Source organism: Seriola dumerili, unplaced genomic scaffold (genome assembly GCF_002260705.1).
Source record: "Seriola dumerili isolate Sdu_G_001 unplaced genomic scaffold, Sdu_1.0 BDQW01000242.1, whole genome shotgun sequence".
Taxonomy (NCBI): domain Eukaryota; kingdom Metazoa; phylum Chordata; class Actinopteri; order Carangiformes; family Carangidae; genus Seriola; species Seriola dumerili.
The window spans coordinates 5127100-5147401 of record NW_019174497.1 but is presented as its reverse complement, the minus strand read 5'-3'; the positions used below and the strand labels follow the sequence as shown (position 1 = coordinate 5147401).

At 40.9% G+C, this 20302-nt stretch overlaps 1 protein-coding gene across 1 annotated transcript in view; it reads left to right on the top strand.

The window, feature by feature from the left end:
- Positions 1 to 20302, top strand: part of peak1 (pseudopodium enriched atypical kinase 1) — a 69558-nt gene that overhangs the window by 14700 nt on the left and 34556 nt on the right. Inside the window, exon 3 of the mRNA XM_022756054.1 lies at positions 15578 to 19110. Within this exon, the coding sequence (XP_022611775.1) occupies positions 15716 to 19110 (3395 nt within the window). The 5' untranslated portion in view covers positions 15578 to 15715. The remainder of the gene's footprint in view (positions 1 to 15577; positions 19111 to 20302) is intronic.

Sequence of the window (20302 nt, the reverse complement as noted above, 5' to 3'; positions counted from 1 at the left end):
CTTTTTTTTTCTTTTTTTTTTTTTTCTTTTTTTTTTTTCACCCTTCTCCTTTTTTCAGTTTGGCTCTTCCTCGCTCACTCTGTCATTGGGTTTCTGTTGCTGACTCTCTCTCTGGCTCATTTGGATACATGAATAAGTTCCTTCTTACCCCAATAGACCCAGTGGGTGCTTGAAGCCACACCTGCCCATATAGTGTAATTGCAATTCAGTTAAATTATAGAGATTATAATGCATTAATGCACATTTTAATCCATCTTGTTTGCGTTGAGGATTTTGAGAAACTGCATATTCAGGCTTCAGGCTACAAAGACCTAGATAACATCAGAGTTAACCCAGCCTTCACCTCGATGGAGAAATTTCACATTTTTATTATTTTTCTATTAGTTTAAGGGTTAAAAATAGTAAATAATTTTCTACAGACAGTGGAGTTGAGAGACTCTGTGGGATTCCACATTCCCATTTTTAAATGACAACTGGGAAAAAAAACATCATTAAACATACATTTTCATACTGGGATTTGAAGCCAGGTAAAGACCTGGAACTCTGACCACTAGATCACATGGGGCATAAAATGTTCAAGCTTAATGATAATTATTTGTGGACCAGAATGCACCTTAAGTAAAAGAGTAATTGAAAAACACAAATTAGAGAGTTATGTTCCAGCATGTAGAGGTGCGCTTTAATCACAAAACCTTAACTTTTAGTGTAAAAAATGGAAACCTGACATTTTCAGCAACATTGAGATATATAGTCGTCTATATTATTATTGCTGTTTTAGAAGGTGCTGCTTTAGAGATCATCTGTAGCTGAAAGCAAAGAGTATCAAGAGCATCCTCACCGGATATGTTGAAACTAAACTGTATTCTCCCATCTTGTGGAAGTGTTGAACAACAGAGTGACAGTTGGAACTGCCAAGAGATAATGACTGAACCTTACTACCACAGTGAGGACATTGTTTTGACAGTATCATCTGGTTTTGCCTTGCCTGTTCCAAGTCAAATCTGCCAGTGGACCAGCAACGGGAGGTGAGCTTATAATGAGGTCGTTTTGTTGTCACATTACTCATTTGGCTGTCTGTCAACGCTACTACTAAAGAGGCTTGTACGGTCCATTTTTTTCTTAGTTTGTTTTCTCTGGGAAGACTTGAGGCTTGAAGGATCTACAGCGGAGGCCTTGTAAATGTTGCACAATGTGTGCTCAGTTTGCAAGTGACTCATTTACCCATTCTGTTTGGCCATGAAAATACAAGTAAATGAAACAAAGAGGAGTTCTGATTATGATTTGATTATGGCAGAAAGAGATTTCACCTGTTTCCAAAAACAGTATCCACACCTGCACCTTTCATTTAAAGCTCAAATGTAGCCGTTACTACGTACGAGCTCAAGTGAAACAGCTGCTTTCCCTTCGAAGATAAAGTAGACAAGAGTGTTCCAGTGGCTGGAAAGAAACTACAGTTAGTGATGGATGTTATCAAACTCCTGGGATTAGAGGCCTTCATACACCTGAAGATAGGTGTAATCTGAAGTGACACAAAAAGTGCCCTGGCTGTTCTTAATTGTATTAGTAAATTGTTAATAGCGTACACCATGCTTACACAAAATTTGATCATTTTGTCATCTTTTAAAGGCTTTGCAGTGAACTTGATTTACCTACGTTTCCCAGAACCTCTGTATGCACACAAAACAGCTACAGCACTTTAGCACAAACCCACACATGGAGCCAGTTATAATCCACACAAGCACACACAACTCCCTACCTTTCATATGCACACACACACACACACACACGCACGCACACACAGAGCCCGCCGTCTAGCCACTTAGTACATCACAGTGGATTCAGTCCATTACACTTGGCCCATCTTGTGTTTCATCAATATGGATGAGCCCTTGATGCAGCATGAGCACTGTGAAGACCAATCCACAGTGAAAACAAGTTCTCGAGCGGTTTTAAGTCCCTTTTATGTATCATTGCATCGTGTTAAGTTTTTATACTACTTAGTTTTTCCCAAAAATTGAATAGTCCCCAAATCTTTACCACAGACAAGTTAATGAACTTCTGTGGGATTCACGGGAGCTGTGTTTGATACATCAGAATGAAATCTGCAAATACAAACATAATGATGACACAGATGATAAAACTTTGTCCCATGTGTCTTGAATCATTCTGTATTGGCAATGATATTTTTTTTCCTGGAAATTACATCCACGAATGTCTCTTCACATTCCTCTCTCTGTCTGAATTCTCTCTTTCTCACCGACTGTCGCACGAAGCGACTGGATGGTGTGGACATAGGATTATTCCTTTTTTTTTTTATTTTACTTGCTGTCTTATTGTTTGTAATACATCAGATTTATCTTTTTCCACCACCCGTAGTAACTACGGTAAGATTGTTTCTTGACTTTCACGTTAACAGGACTTACATACAAGGTTATATTGTATGGGAGAGTACATTAAGTTGAAATTGGCTCATAAGACCTTAACATTTCTGCTAGTACTCAGAACCAGCTATGAAAAAGTTACAGCTATAATGATGTGGATAAACTCCTCCGTGCCTCCTCTCACCTCCTCTCTCTTGTGTGACTCTCTGTGCTGGTGTGTGTGTTGTCGGCTCGCAGACTTGTTTGGATTGTGAAAGTATCTCTCGGGACATTCTGGTAGATTACATACCAAGTCACTCATGCTAGTCACTTGCCGGTACATAACTCTCATAGTTAAGTCTGTACATGGAGCTTTGTTTTACTTAGCTATGTCTGAGCTGTGCATGTTTTCTTCCAGGCTGCCTTTCTCTCTGCAGCAGTGTGTGCAGGTCATGTAAACTTTAAGGGTATGATTTACACATCAGTATAAAACCAAATTAGTGAACTCAAGACACATGAATCCCTTCAGCTAATGAATCTTAATTGGAAACTGGCTGCTTGTAATGGTTGGACATCTTTCATCTTATTAATGGGATTTGCCACTAATTGTAAGAATCCATCTTTTATACTTTTAAACGTGGGCCTCCCTCTCATAAAGATCCTAAACAAAACCTGACTGGGGATGCCACCCTGGAGCCCCTCCACTTACCATGAGCTAGAGGCTGATATATGTAGAATAATTGTTTATTGCAGCTGTTGTTGCCAAAAAACATTCACTTCATAGCTAAATGTCAACACTTAAAAAGGTAGGTCTCAATCTTGCCTCTTGTCCATTCAAACCTTAATCTGGGTTCTTTGTGGGATCAGCCTTTCTCACTTTCTGTGTCCATTTCAGCTGCCATACTGTTCGTCTCAATAATCTCAAGAAAAAGTTACTGAGCAGAGAGGACTTCAATTTTAACTTAAAAGAGAATGTTTTTTTTTTTTTTTTCACTGAAACTATACTTATAAATGAGAGAACACATTTTATGTCAGCTAAATAGTAGCTTTTAATCAAAACACAGCTTCAGTTAAGGAGCGAAGGAGAGTTATACTTGTGGGAAAGCTCTTTGAAACTGGACTGACATACAATGGGATCATTTTGGCAGCAGCTCTCTGGGTACAAGCTGAAATTTGGTAGAAATTGGGAATTATGTGGAACGAGTCAGCCATGACTTAGAGTGGGTTTGCTGAAAGTGAAAGCTGTGTGTGGTGTGTGCCCACACTCATGTACACACACACGCACACACACGCACACAAACTCAATCACACCGTCACACGCATGGCTCAGGAAGATTTTGCCAAATCTTGTCATTGTCACATACTGTAGGTAATGTCATTCCACATCTCCTGTCCTTGGCTTTCTGATTTTTTTGATTTTTCCAACTGAAGAGTTTTTGGTGAAAGAGGCTCGTTACGCACCATCAGCATCAATGGCTGAGTGAAGAGATTAGGCGTTGGCACCCACTGACTATACTTTTGAGGTGGCATTGCTTGAATAGCTGGGGGAGATGTTTGAAGGTCATCACTTTAAATCCCTGGATGAGCTGAGAAAATCTGAGGGAAGGAGGCAATAAGTGCAGCTCCAGCTTTTCATTCACTGTTGTCACCAAAGTGCTGAGCTGAACTGCTCAAAGCCTGTAGTCGTACACTCACAGCTGTGGCTGCAATGACGGGGTGAAGTGATTTATAGATAGATAAGATGAGTAAGGGATGGACTGGTTTATTACAAATCAGGCCAGACCTATAAATTAACCACACTGATATATGAGCCTTTATTACCATCTTGCACAAATATTAGTTTCTGTATGTGTATTGACTGATAAGTAAAAAAAAAAATTGCAACAATAAAAACAGTTTTAAAGGATCAAATATGTTTCTGTGAAAAACAATAGACAAATGACCAATATCCAGATATTTTGAAACTCTACATCCAAATTCCAGTGTTCCAGTGGTCAGACTATAGTTCATATATAGTGTGTGGAAATGATGAAATGGAATAACTCGCACAAAAAGAACTGAAATACAATACATGCACTCAGGTTTGATCAGACACACCGTAGCATTAAGTGTGGTAGAGAGTGACATCGTTTAATTGCTGTATCACAAACAGTAATGCAGTGTTTTGTTTCTACCCCAAAATTACACATTGAAAGCTTTTGATCTACTACTGTGAGAATAAATGATGGTGGATTCTTTTGAAAGAACCTGTGATGACAGAAACTGGATTATCGTTACCTTAACAAACAACTGAGTACTCAGCTTTCTCCCACTGTCCAGCCTCTGGCGCTGCAGTTCCCTTCTATTTCATATCTATTCTGTTCTTGTCTATGCCACTGCCACAGCTGTCTTATCATTCAAGCCCTCTGCCATAAAGCGGCAGAAAATCCCATATCCCATCTCCTCGTGGCTTCAGCTTTCAGCCTCAGTTATTCCACTATTATGTACTGGGCTCAGCGAGCTCCCACTCCCTCTCTATGAACGTGCTCTGCGTGGAAAATGAGCTTCTGTCCTCAGCATACTGACTTTTCTCAGGGGAAAAACATTGCCTCTCTGCGGAGAGGTGAGTGTGGTAGAAACTGATTTGAGATTTCTTCTTTCTGTGTCTGGTTTTGATGATTCACTTCTTTTTATCTCAAACTCTCCGTCTCTTATTCTTTTCAGTGGTCCCTGTCTCCTCTTTTGTTGTCTGCTCTCTCTCTGTTTCACCTAGTCGCTCCCCTTCACTGGCACTGAATGTCTCAGCAACCTCATATGAAACTTTAGTCTTCTCCTCATAATGAATAGCTTGTCCCAGAATATTAATGCTTTAGCCACATATGAGTTTGTCCTTCTCTTTAGAGCAAAGCAGTCCACGCAAGTGCACTGTTGCTTTCTAGGTGTACTATTGAAATGTGAGACTATGTTGGCATTAAAAAAAAACTGTCTGGGAATACCACATTGCTGTGGTATCACAGAATGATAGAAAGTCACTGAGGTACTAAAGACCCTGCCCAGGCTTGTGACAGCACTTACTGGTGTACATGCTCACTGTGTTTCCTGGGTTTCTGTGCATCTGAAGCCAAAACTTTTTTGCTTTGAGAACTATTCATTCACTAGATGTGCACACACAGATGTCCAAACTAAACAAACTGACTCTTGTAGAGATTCTCGACATTAACACAAAATCCCATTTTTTCATATGTACAGTCACTTCATTATACTCTTATCGATCCTGGTCCCAGTCTAGTGTCCATGCAACTGTAGTTATTTGACATATTTGACAAGTCCTTCTATAAACCAAAAAAGTTTAAAAAAGAATCCCTGACCAACCAATCTGTGTTCCCTTGTTACTCGCTTTTCTCTCTCCATTCAGACAGCAATGTACAGCATTACTTCCTGTAGTCCACTATTGTGCTCATAATGCATCAGAGGGTGTAGTAACACAGTTTGTTCCAACACTTTGTTTGTACACACAGAAGGTTTGTAAGTCTGGTCACCTGTAGGAATTGGCTTCATTTACTTCCATTGCTGCAGGAAAGCTCTAAATTAACCAATTTCTCAATCCCTGAAAAGGCCTGTTTTCTACGAAATTTACATGATTATTCTGTTTTTAGTGAACTATTTTGTAATTATTTTTTTATATATATACCTTGGGAAGTTTCCTGCTTACCTTTGTACCATTTAAGGCTGTTCACCGGACTTGAACTGTCTGTGAGCTTGAACTTGGATTTAAATTTCAATAAAAACTGGAAAAATGCAGCTGTTCTTGTCTTGGCTTGAGAGCATTAGATTAAGACTGGCATCGGTGGTAGAACAAGAACCACTGGGTAATAGTCTGTGTTTCAATCCATTTTTAAATGTGTTAAGTGGGCGTGTTCGAGCTAAAACCGAGTGTTAAATTCCACTTTAAAGATGCAGAAAAATTACTCTCTACAGTCACATGTTCTCCCTATTCACACACACCCAGAGACACCACTATCGATTTCCCTTCTCTTCATCAGCCAGTCAAACAGCCAGTCACTGGCCAGCCTGAGTCTGGATCGATTTAAGCAGGGGGGAAACGTGGGCAGAGATGAGATTGGGGTGATGGTACTCTTCTCTGGATGAAATGTACTGGCTGCTAAATGCACAGTGACATCTTGGCAGTTTGTCTTTGACAGGCCCCAAATGCTTTATCTCCCGCAGAACGAGTATTTCTCTGGCATGTCAGTTCACTGAGCTATAACTGATGAGGGAAGTGACGACAGAGGCCTCAGGTGTATAGGATGAATGAGAAAGATGAAAGGATGGTGTAGGTATGGGACAGTGTTGATATTCAAAGCCTCCCCTCTATGTAAAAGTTATGTAAAACATCAGAGATTAAAGCAAAGGCACTTTACTGAGAGTTTTTTTAGAAATGTAATATTTATAATTATGTATTCATGGAGAAAGAATGACTTCATAAATATAAAGCGATAGATGACAAAACAAAGGATTATATGTTTAAAATATATTCCAATATTCCCAGCGAGCACATTTATCTGATTGGGTTGGGATACAGTTGAAAGACCATATTGGAAAAATTATTCTTGACGACTTGTTATTTTTCTTTGTTGTGCGAGTGTTGGAGGTTCAGTGGAGAAGTAGTTGTCATGCTGAGGGGTTGTCTTTCTATCTGTTCTTCTGTTGCTCTGTGATTGGAGTCACCTTATTGCTAAGATCAGGGCTTGTTCACTGCATACTAAACTTGACTTCTTCAGCGCTCTCTTGACACACAGAGGGAAATATCTCATGCACGAGTCTCACCAGGGTAGCTCTCAGTAAATAAAGTTCTATCCCACCAGTCGCTCCTCAGAAGTTATTCTTATCCCGGAACAAATCTGGGTCTCACTTGGCGGTCCCATGGGGCTTGTGTCTTGGTGGTAGAGGGACTGAGCAGCAGGTGTTGCGCGATATCTCGCCTGGCACAAAACCAGACAGTGTTTGCTGCTATCAAATCAGGAGCAGATGGTCACCGATCGAGGGCGTACACTGCATCTCATATGAACAGCTAACTCTGCACAGTGTAGTCGCAGAGACAGAAACCCGCCCAGAAACTTCCCATCATATTTGACTGCCCTTGTTTCTAATGAGGCAAAGCTTTGTTGGTTTGTGGTGTTTGTCATCTGCTGTGACTGGATTGTTGTTTTCAGATTTTTGTCACTGACAAAAAGCCACAAGTGGCACCACTCAACTTTGAGCAATTTAACGGGTATATACGGAATTGAATCATGCATGTAGGCGTGGATCTGTGTGTGTGTGTGTGTGTGTGTGTGTGTGTGTGTGTGTGTGTGTGTGTGTGTGTTTTTTTGTGTTGTGCACGTGTCAGCATGGCAGCGGCCTCAGCTGTCTTCATACAGCTGTAAGATCTTCCTGTGGCCCACTTATAAAAATCTCTGACAGCTCAGACTTTCACTGAAAACACAGATAAGAAAAACTTTGTAGGGTGGACAGAGAAATGAAACGAGCACTTGAAGGTGTTTACATATGAAGTAATTAGGTGAAACGACCGTGACAGAAAATTAATTGGCATCTATTTTGATAATTAATTTTTACTTTCCAATGAAAATGCCACAAATTCTGTGATTCTTGCTTCTGAAATATAAAACAAGTCACTTTGAGCTCTGAAATCCTGATGGACATTTGTCACATGTTCTGACATTTTATAGACAAAACAATCAATCGATTCATGAAGAAAGAAATCGGCAGATTAATCAATAATGAAAATGATAATTGGTTGCAGCCATAATTAAATCACAAGTCTTCAATATAGGCAAATCTGAACAACAGATGCCAGCACTGAAGAAAGGCAGGTTGTGCAAAAAATACATCAGACTGCAAATCTGTGCAAAAGTGGCTGTGGGAACGGTTCCAAAAATAACTACAATATATGGATGGACTGGACTGCATTTATGCAGCGCTTCTATCCAAAGCACTTTACAGTTTGCCTCCCATTCACACACATACTCACTCACTAATGGCAGCAACCTAGCAAGGTGCTGGCTTAACCAACGGGAGCAATTTAGTTCATGACCTTGCTGACGTGGACACGAGGAGCCTCAGACGAACAGCGACAAAACTTAGTGTGTGAGTGAATATGTGGACAAATGCATGGTTTCTAGTATATTTTTATTTATTTGTGATTGTTTTCTGAACAGATTTATATTAAGAGAAAGCCAACCGATGCCTTCCTCTGAGATATGGTGGTAGCAGTAGGTGTTTTTGTGGAAAATATTTAAGTTTGCTCTCTGACAAGTGCAGTGAAGGTGTGTCTGAGTGTGTGTGTGTGTGTGTGTGTGTGTGAACGTACGTGTGTGTGCGTGTGTGTGTTTGCTGGTCAGGGCTTAGTAATATGGTTTTATTGATTATATGTGTTACCTGTTCTAGTTTTCTGTTTTGGTGGTGGTGGTTTGCAGAATGTAATCGTTACAGTCACTTGTGTAAGTATTGTTTAAAGCAAAGAAGGGACAGAAGGGAGGCAGATGTCTCAGAGGGGAGAGCGAGAAGAAGTCTAAAGAAAAAAACAAAACAAAACAAAAAAAAAACAGCCTGAATGAAAAAGGGAGTGGGTACAGACTTGGAGATGGAGGGAGAAGAGAGTGGGACATTTTGAGCCAGAGGGGAAAAGACAAACAACAAAGGAAAACTTTGAAAGGGAGAGAATGGAGTGGGAAGAAACAAAGACAAGAGCTTTAGCACAGTAAATGGAGAGAAACGATAAAGTGTGAGAGGAGGGAGCAGCTGAGGTAAACAACAGGGATAATGCATGCAACCTCTGCAGTGAGGCATCTGTAACCTGACCTCTCACCTTTTAGAGCGACTTGCTCCAGAAAGCGTTGTCTGTGTGTATGTTAATGTCCGTTTCCTGTGTTGTTGTTGTTAAATGCTATTTGGATGAACACTTCTCCAATGCGTTCATACTTTATTGAAATGTTTCTTACAGGAAAAACTGGTTAGGAACATACAGTACATTTTTGTTTTTCATGCTTTTCATGATGTTAATTATTTATTTATTTAGTTAGTTAGTTATTATTTAGTTACCAAAGTCTCCCAGGTGATCACTTGTGTAATTCCTCTAAATCTTGGGTCTAAATTTCCTCATCTATTCATTTTGTTTCTTAAGATTTTAAATTAGATCTTTAGATTCAGATTCACTAAGTAAGATTTTAATTAGTGAGATAAATAACACAGGTGCTTCAGTCACTTCACACAATATGCAGTACGGACCAACATTGATTGGTTTCTTTAAATTATCCAAAACTGAATCCCACATGTACTTGTAACTCAAAAACTCAAAATGCGGTGTGTGTTTCTGATCTTCATTGGGACTGGCAGGCAATCTGAACTTGTCCGGCCCCCCAGCAGACAGATTACAATCATATGAATAGGGGCTATAATGTGCGGTGCCAGATGGTTTCAGCCAAGCTAATCTGTAAAGCAGAGAGCAGTATGTTGACACATGTAATTGACCATTTACAAAGCAAAATAACTATAGCACAGGGGGACGCAGCGTTATGCAGAGTGAACACATAAAATAGGCTTCAGCTTTTCTTATGACTGACTCGTTCCCACACTCACACTGTGCTGATTCACAGTCTGTGACCAGTTTCTCAGCTTAAGCTGCCAGTCGAAATATTTGGTTCCATTTAACAGTAATGATGATGAATTTAAAGTTCTAAGTCATTCCTAGAGATTTCTGACTATTTACTTGACGTAAACCAGATTGTTTGTTATTATCACTTTTTTTAAATTCATGTAAATGTAACAATCGAGGCTAGAACATAGTTATTCACCTATTTGCAGCGGAGGAGTTATGTATTGTCCTATACCCCTGTCGTCGGGTAGACTGAAGACATATCTGTGACCAAAACAAGTATGTGCAGCTGAAACCAAATCTTACCACAACTTTGACTTCCACAGAAATGTGCAGTATATGTGAATCACAATAGATGTCTCTGCTTTACGTTGATTGTTTCCTCATGTCTCATCCTATAGAATATAATGTTTTTTGGAGAGCAGTCATTCCTTTACATCAGACAGTCTTCATACGTAAAGGATCCATTTAAGTTATCAACATGAATGCCCGATTAGATATTCAAGACAGGAAATTCAGTGATAAACAAAAACAAGACTGAATAGGAAAACTAAGCAGACAGCAGTCAAAATGTTTCACCAAAGAAGACAAATTACAGTTTACATGTTTTTACAGACTTTCCAGACTTTGAAGAAATAATACACAATGTAAAATTAAAGTTTATGCCAAGTATTAATGGTGTTTTGTGGTTAATGCCTGCTCCATGTGGCTGGTGTCTTAGTGCTGCTTCATATCTTTCTAATCAAAGATGTTGCAGAGTCACACTGTGGACACAGAAAGTAACTGTCAATATCATAGAACAATCCCAAACACCCGAGGAGGGAAACAATCTTCATAATATTCTGTGGGCGTGTGTTTGTTGGAACTATTTTATTTTATTTCATTTCATGTTTATGCAACACATCCGTACAGTAATTCTGAAAATGAGGGTTTTGTATTGAAACCAATTTGCTGTATTGTAATTCATCACATTTTCAGTTGTGTGTTGTGTAATATCTGTTACGTAATGAAAGTAACACAAAAATAGCAGTCTGTTATTTGGCTGATGGCCACGAGTAGGAACACTTATATTGCAACCACAGATAGAATCATTTTCATGTTCACAACACAAACGACAAAGACGATTACATAAGCAAGAGGGAGTGCTTGTTTCAAAAAGACCCCCCCCCCCATTTTCCCGCACAGTCTCCGGAGTTATCATATTTTAATGATATGCTCCGCACTGTGAGCTGGCTGAACTAAAAATATTGGACTGCATGGTTTAGGAGAGGACTGTTGGGCAGATGGGATTGTTGCTGTCCCCAAGGCATATCTGTCATCCCAGATTAAATGTTGTGGGGTCTCGTCAGTACGTCAGTAACAACATGGCACTGCTTTGTGCCTTTGGCTTAATGAGAAACTAAAATGTAAGTAAGTTTTTCTGGCTGGTGGACACAGTGTCATATCAGCCCCCACTGTGGAGGAAAAAGAAAACTGAATTTTAATGTTGGCTGAGAGAGAAGTAAAATATGCTGTCATATCCACTGGGGGGGGGGGTTCTGTCGGTTCCATGTGTGTATTGGATATCGGATATTTCTTGATTCTCAGAAGCATGATCAGAAACACAAAAGCATGAAAAAGTGAATTATCTTATTAGAATGCAGCCTGGGAGCTGTTTTTCATAATTCCATCTAGCTGCTTTGAAGAAAGTAAACACAATAAGGAGGCTTTATCTTGATTTCAAAAGAAAACTGTTCCCTCTTCCACCCCTTCTGCTGTCTGTCAGGGAATAAATAATCTAGTTACAAAGAAAGTCTGCGTGGTGCAGATCTCATGAAAGCAATTCAGCTTTTTCTCAATGTGCAAAAAATTATTGAAATATCCATGTTAATACCACTTGTTTTATGCCTTTCTCTGCTGTCCAGTTTTTAAGTGCTTCTGCAACAGCTGCATTACAGCTGTGAAAAACAAAGTCTTAAATTTGTCCTGTTATGTTTCAAGAGGGACAAGCGCATAGAGAGAAAAAGATTCTGGATGTCGTCGTAAATGATCAATAAATTACTTTGGTTCCATTTAGGGAGCAACCTATAGTGTCTCAGCTGTTACAGACATTCCACAGACGCATAGTGAACTTTTCTCGGGCTGTACTTTTGGTTGTCCATTGAGTGCCACAGATATGCATGGTGCTTACGTGTCACACCACTGGCAGGTTTTGAATAATATTGTTTGAATTACAGTCTTTGTTTCCTGTGAGGATGCAGTGTAACAGGATAAATCTTCCCCCCGCCCATCGCAACTCGGTCAGCAAAGTTTGATTCAGGAGTTCCTGCTTTATTGTGTCTGGCCCTGGGCAGGGGATTGTCATGGTAACATCCTTCCATACAGGATCTGACACCCATGACCTTGTTAGATGGATGAGAAAACTGATTCACCCGCCCCTGTCAATATCAGCCCTGCTGTATGGTGAGTCATAGTCCCAGTTTTATTTGATGAAACACAGGCTTGGGTCACTCATAAAAGCTCTGAATCACCACGCATTCTGTTGTTAATAAGTTATAGCGGACATGAAGACACAGTTAGGCTCTTCCAGAAGTCACTGTGCAGTGTTGGTATAGTCATTATTTGTTTATTTTGATTTGTCATCGTCCAAAGTCAAAGATTGAGTAACTTCCTCAATCCGAGATATCTCACACTATGTGTATGGGTTATCTCCTGCGAAGTACACACTATCCAATGATGTATCGAGGCCAAGCATTGTATAATAATCCTCTGACAGGCTTTACACGTCAAACAGAGCTGAATGAGCTATCTCATCTCAGCCAATAGATGAAATATTGCTTTAGCAAAAATCACTTAATCTGGTTTCGCTGGCTGAGAGAGCTCTCTACTATTGCAAGATCTCCATGGGAGAAAAGCAGATTTCTAATAGCAGTCAGAAGCACAGTCAAGAGCAGATAGAGTCCTGTAACAAACTATTTCCAATTATTTTCCTTAATGCTCATATCTACGTCTTTTTACTACTTTTGGTTTAGTGCAATAGATAACTACAGGGCAATTATTTTCATTATCAATTAATCTGCTGATTGTTTTCTCCTTTTATTGATTTTTCATTTAGTCTATAAAATGTCAGAAGATAGTGAAAAATGTCTGTTTATAATTTCCCACACCCCAAAGTGATGTATTGTTGTCTGATTGAACAGACTTTAAAAGTCCAAAACCAAAAGATGTTCACTTCACTGTCATGTACGACAAAGAAAAGCATCAAATCCTCACATTTAAAAAGCTGGAAATAGCAAAGTTTTGTCATTTTTGCTTGAAGAATTACTAAAGCAATTATTTGATCATTGAAATACTTTGCAATAATGTTCTGGCAATTGACTAATCGATTGATCAACTAATCAGTACTGCTGTAGATAATAATAAACTCCCATGCAAGCTCCTTCATCATTTCATTTTCCAGGTACTTTCCATTTGATTCTAATAACGTAGTCAAGAGAAGATGCTCGTGGTCTTGCTCCAGTGGGAACAATTCACCACTAACTAAAGATCTTTTAAATTAAACATTTTTAAAGCCTTGTCTCTAGAAAATCTAGAGGCCCTCATGTATTTATAGTTTCAATTGTCAGCGGTGCGTCTTAATATCCACCCATGTTTTGCATGAGTTTCCTGGCTTATAGTGGAACATATTTTTTGCTATCTTTTGCTTACTTCAGTTACCAGATTTTAACTGCATTGGTAAGGTGTGACTAAGTGCGCATGAGATCCATAACCGAATCGCAGAAATAGTCAAGTTGCTATAAAACGAGATTAACAACCACAATACTGTAAGACTTGCATTGTTCCCACCAGTACTTTTTTTTTTTATCTGAATAATCTTTATGCATTTGAAGGCATGAGGCGTAAAAAAAAACTAAATAGTGTTCTTTATTCCTATGTAAAGTTTTAGCTACTAATTTGTCTTTGATTGCTTTTTTTATTAGCATTTTCTCTGTATTTTTGTCCAAGGTTTTCAGTGTTTAATCTTTCACTTTTAGAGTCATGTCTTTTGTCTGAAAACATGATACTGTCCTTGAAAGACCCAGAGCAGGCTTCATTTGTAGAAATAACTAGCCATGTTATGTAACATGCAGTTACCTGTGTGATGTTAAACATTCATAGCGCTCATGGAATGGCTTCTTTTTAATTGTTATTTGAAGAACACACCATACATTATCCATGGACTTGATGTTAATGTATTCAAGAGCTCGTTATAATTGTGAGAATGTGCACTGGTCAGTTGGGATGAAGCGAATTATAATAATGGATTTTTCTTTGTCTTTACGCCTCCATTAGATTCATGATTTGCATTAAAGTGGGGCTTAAAGAAATGTAACAAGTGTTTCAAATTTTACCCAAAGGGGCCTGGGCTGTGTGATATATTGAAAAGGGTTTAAAATAGGGCATTTTGTACCGTGTAATTTAAAAAAAGGATGTGGCTTCCTGATGCTGTAAAGTGTGACCTGGCAGTCTGAGAAAACAGGATGCGTCTGATATGTATGCACTGGTGCCGATAACCTGAGTCAATGTTTGTGCCCACGCTTTAAAATGTCAGTCTTTGTTACTTTACAAAGACGGAACAGAATAATTTTTAAAACTTTTGTGTGTAGCATGATTTACTCATTAAACAAGATTAGAAGTGACATAAATAATTTAGTTTCCATTTAAACCCGTTTTTAATATCATGTCTTAATACTCTTTTCTGACATCTTATTTATTGCCTGTATGTAGTGCAGTAGAAAGAGAGTGACATTATTTTGTTTGTTCTTGTTTTATGTACTCATACACTTTCAATTTGAAATTAGTTTCAACTTTCAGATTCAAGGTTGTTTACATTCATATTTGATGTAAAGAGTATAGAAATTGTAGCCATTGTAGTAAATATATGAGTCTGAAAAACCCAGAGCCATTGGTCCGTCATCGGCAGATGTGAACTCAGCTGAAGCACTTTTGATTGCCATTTTCCATATAACTGCTCTAGTTCCCTCGGATTTAGTACTTTGAGGTTTTGATTCAGTGACAATATCAGTACCTTTATCTCACCTAAGCCTGGCTGAAACAGCCAACTACAACACAGGGCAGCAATTTAGACATAAACTCTCTTAATCCTCTTCACTTCTGCCTCTCTGCTTTTCAATTTTTACAGGTCCAATTGTGGGGTAAGAGGAGGCAGATCACTGGTCCATAGGATAGATTTGCTGCAAAGTAGAGGAAGTTTGCCACCTAATGGAGACAATGTAGCACTGCCTTCCCAATTCATTTTCTGCCTTACAAAGTTTATTCTTCAGCTTCTCTCTATCTGCCCCAATATACCTTCTACTTCAGTTGAGCCGTGTGTGTGATAAGTGTAATTGTATAATGGTATCTATTTTTACTTGTTTAGGTCAGTATTTTGGTCCTGTATGGACATAAAAGTTTCTAATATAATTTTGTAAGTAACTACTCTGTACAGTTTGTTTAGGTGAAGTATTTGTAAAATTATTAGCATTAGTATAAATTAAATTAAAAATAGATTAAGTTTTTTAAAGATGATTTCATCTATACCTTTCTCTCGTGTTTTCTTTTTCAGGTCCCGTATCCCCCACATTTGAGGCTTGAATAGTGTTCATCATTGCTGTCCTGCAGTTAGTTCCTGTGGCCTCCTGTAGCTTCATGGCGGGGTTTCCTGTCCACTGACCCAGTAGGCTGCCTTACTGGACCAGCAGCCATGTCCGCCTGCAGCACATTCACCGAGCACGTGTGGAAACCAGGCGAGTGCAAGAACTGCTTTAAACCTAAAAGCCTGCACTGTCTGGCTCAGAGTGGTGGAGGGAAGCCTCCCTCTGAGCAGAGGCCTCCAACAGCTCAGCAACAGAATCCACCCCTTGCTGGGGCGAGAGCCAACCCTAACCTTACCAACAACTCTCAGAGGGCTGGCAGTGGGTCAGCCCGCTCAGGCCACTTCCGTCCACCGGTGGCTAAGAAGCCAACCATTGCTGTAAAGCCTACTATGATGCTGCCCTGCTCCTCTGCAGGACTAGATTTAGATGGCAACCTGCAACGACCACCAAATGTAATAGAACAAGGCAAAACATCTGCCTTCACAGTCTGGAATCGCAATGGACTGAACCGTAAGAGGCCTGGTGGGCCCAGCAACAACAATGAAGGAGAGGATGGCAATGAGGAGATTGAGGGTTATGGACAACTTAGCCCAAGGACCCCTAGTGGAAATAACAATAGTGGGCTGGCAGATGTTCTAAAGGAAATTGCTGGGTTAGGACCTGGCCCTAGCAGCCCCACGGCCCTTTCAGGCTCCAAGGACATTTTCTGGGGAAGAATCAGTACTTCATACCAACGTTCTTTGGAAAGAGGCCTTCCAGCCTCAAGCTGTCTGGCTATTGGAAGCAGCGGTAGTGGTGGTGGTGGCAGTGCTCATAAACGGGTATCCCTTAGCGACAGCACTGAGATCATTAGCACAGAGGGTGGTCGCTTTTGCTACCCAGAGTTTTCCAGTGAAGATGATGAGGATGAGGATGAGGATGATGATGATGAGGAGGAAGACACTGAAAGGGATGATGATGAACATGAGAGCTGGGATGAAAGTGATGAAGAGTTACTAGCCATGGAGATCCGTATGCGAGGCCAACCACGATTTGCAAATTTCCGTGCTGCCACATTGTCTCCAGTGCCCTTTGCTGCAGGGAAAAAGTGGAATACTGTGCCACTTCGCAACCGCTCACTACAGCGGATCTGTGCAGTGGACTATGATGATAGCTATGATGAGATCTTAAATGGATACCCCTCCATGGACTCCAATGGAGGTCTTCTTCCCTATGGGCCTCATGACATGCAAGGCAGTGGTTTTCTATCAAATTCAGAGTCTGCTACTTCCCCAGAATCGTCATCATCACTACCAGAAGATTCTCGAACGACTTCCAGCAGTGGGAGCAGTGCCCTCTGTGCTCTTCGAAACGGCCTGCATTCTCCCACCTCTCCTAAAGCACCTGCCCCCTGCACTTCTCCATCAAAAAAGGAGCCTGTCCACAGAGCACTGAGTCCAATCAAGATGACTGAAACACACAAGGCTGTCTTGGCAATTAGATTAGAAGATCAGGATGGCAGAGAAGGCATGCCAATGCCTCAGGCCCTTCCAGGTCAACCAGTCACTATCAGTTTTAGTCCCACAGAGGAGCAAGCAAAACCATACCGTGTAGTGAATTTGGAGAAATCGCTGATTTGTAAGCCTTACACTGTAGTGGATGTGTCAGCATCCATGGCCAACAAAGATGAACAAATTCAAGATTCTACTCCAAAACCGAAAAACCTGTCAATGCCTTCCAGCCCTACATCATTCTGTACCACTCCTTTAGGTCAGCCCCTGTCTCCAGCCTCTCCTATTTCTCCATCTTCTCCTGTGATGCCAACATCACCCCCATCTCTTGCTCTGTCAAGTTCCTCCCGAAAGAAATCAGGGAACATACGCTACCAAGAAGTGTGGACATCAAGCACAAGTCCTCGCCAAAAGATACCGAAAGTGGATCTGGGGGTTGGCAGTACTCCTGGCCCCTCCATCCCTACACAACATTTCAGCCACAAGTCAGCTCCCACTTCTCCCATAGCTGGGCTGTCTTCCTCCAGAACTGTACCTGTGAAATCCCCCAATTTATCAGAGATCAAGTTCAACAGTTTCAATAATGCAGGCATGCCTCCTTTTCCCATTATCATTCGAGATGAGCCAGCCTATGCCCGTAGCTCCAAGAATGCAGTCAAGGTACCTATTGTTATCAATCCAAGTGCATATGACAACCTAGCTGTGTACAAGAGTTTCTTGGGACTCAGTGGGGAACTCCCACAGCCAAAAGGGGTAGGTAGTAGGGTAGCCAGCCATACATATGAAGAGATTGGATCCTCTGAGAGTGTCCAGTCCTCCTCAACAGAGAAAACTATCTCTGGTAGAGGCACATCAGAGAGAGCCTCTTTTGAAGAGACAAAAGTTCTACCTGAAGCAGTGTCAAGAGCACCAAATTTACAACCTAGAACCACTACAGACTCTAGCACTGTGACAAGCACTGTGATGGGCTCCACAGTTGGGGCCTTCTCTCCCACTACATCAACAAATTCCCCTGCCATTCTTGCCATTACTGCAAACCTAACTAAAATCAGCCCTACTGCTAATGCTGTAACACGCACTTGCAAGACAAGTGGAGATGCTACTTACATTAAAGATGATGATACAGACGTAGCTTTGTCTTCTGTGGCAGTGGTCAACCATAGGGAGGAGGCCAGCGCTGTACTCTCACAGATTGTAGCCTCTATCCAGCCTCCCCAGTCTCCTCCAGAGTCGCCCTCAGCACAAGCCACAACCTTTAGTTCTGAGGAGCTGTATGCCCTACCACCTGATGCCATGAAGGAGACCCTCATCCGACCCAAGTCTCTCTTTTCCACAACTGATGGTTGTCTTTCCAAGCCCAAAAAGGACACACCTTCAAAGGTTTTGTCCAAATCCCAGAGTGCCTCTGCTGCTGTTCCACTCTCCAGCCCCCGCTCAGAGCTCAATGCCCCCTTCCCCCCTCCTAGATCTACATCTTCCCCATACCATGCTTCTAACATCCTCCAGAGACATTTTGGCAACTGGACCAAGAACTCTGCCTCCAGTTCTCCTGTACGACCCAGTGAAGGTGAAGGAAGTCCAGGTGGAGAGGGGAGACGTATTTCAACAGAAAGCTCCAAACCCAAACGCTGGATCTCCTTCAAGAGCTTTTTTCGTCGGCGGAAAGATGAGGATGAGCAGAGGGAGAAGGTGGAGAGAGAGAAGGAGAAGGGCAAACTGGTTGGACTTGATGGAACAGTCATTCACATTCTTCCACCACCGCCAATCCAACATCATCACTGGTTTACTGAGGCCAAACCAGAGGATCCCACCCAAAAGCCAACCATCATTTTCACCTACAAACCAGACAGCGGCAGCACCCCTTGTGACGGAGAAGGAGAACTGCGAGTAGAGGAGTGCAGAGAAACTTCACAACTGACACCTGATGAGCGCAAAGAACCCAGACCTTTGAGCCCAGGACAAACACCCCCCTCCCACAACACTGGAGTTGATCTCATCAGCAAGGACTTCAGGTATTTGTTCAAGGTTTTTATTTACTGATCTGATACCAGCATATTGAAAAATGACCCAGTGACCGCAGTAAAGCCTGTATCAGTAGTACTTCATAGTAATGATTAGGTTTAAAACTAGGGTTTAAACAATTGATAATATGAGGTAAACATAACTTGTTTTAGATTTGGATATGAATACTGAATAATCTGAAACATGGGCAATAGTGGATGGGTCTTTGCATAATTAGCAAGGGTTAGTGAGGACTAAAAAATGTCATCATTTTCTAGGTATGCTTATGTGCTTGGAGTAGAGCTAAGACCTGTTGGATTATGGCCCTCACACTATTGCCATTGAAGTCTCATAAAAAGATTAACCTTAGAGAAGTCCACCAGTTCCACCAGAAAATGAAGTTGACAGGGATTTTGAAGAGGTTAATGATAGTTAATGAGTTTGAAGTGTCGTAAGGTGATATTACTTTTACACAAATAGTTATTAATATGACTTTTGTCTTTAAGGCTTATAGAGGAATTCTTAGTCATTTATCAAATCGGTTCACACATGTTCTGCCTACATCCCCTCCTGCTGGTCTAATAAATGCTCTTGCATACAATGCCTGTGTTAACATTACCCAGCATCCCCTTCAGAGCACTTGTGGGGCCCAGCTTAAAATGAAGATGCTCAACCTTTGCCAGCTGCTCCTCCAAAGTGCCAGGGGTGCTTCTCCTTCTATCATACAGATCCCTCATCTCAGATTCTAGAGGTGTTTGATCTTAATTTGGCATGTCTGCTCGCCCACTTGCCCAGCAGACTGTGTGGGCTATACAGTCCGTGTGGTCTCTTCCTTAATGTCATCCATTACCTGAACAGCAGGCTCTGTGCTCAGCCTTTCTCCCTTCAGGAGTCGACCTGTGACAGGTTTTCAACAGCACTCAGTGTAACAACTACACTGCTTTGGATGGCAAATTCACTTTATCCTCACACACCCACACTGACTCTACTCACCAGTGTATTTGTTGTGTTCTTGCATAATGAGTTCATTATTTGTCTTTGACATCCTGCTGCCCATTTTGTTTAATTTCTTGAGGTAAATTTTCTGCAGTATGGTGGTGCCACATAAATATAGCCCAGGTGGTGTAAGATATATAGTTTTCTCTGTTTTAAATTATAAGCTTGTTTGTGCTGAATGCGACCTGCATTTCACTCAAAGGTGGT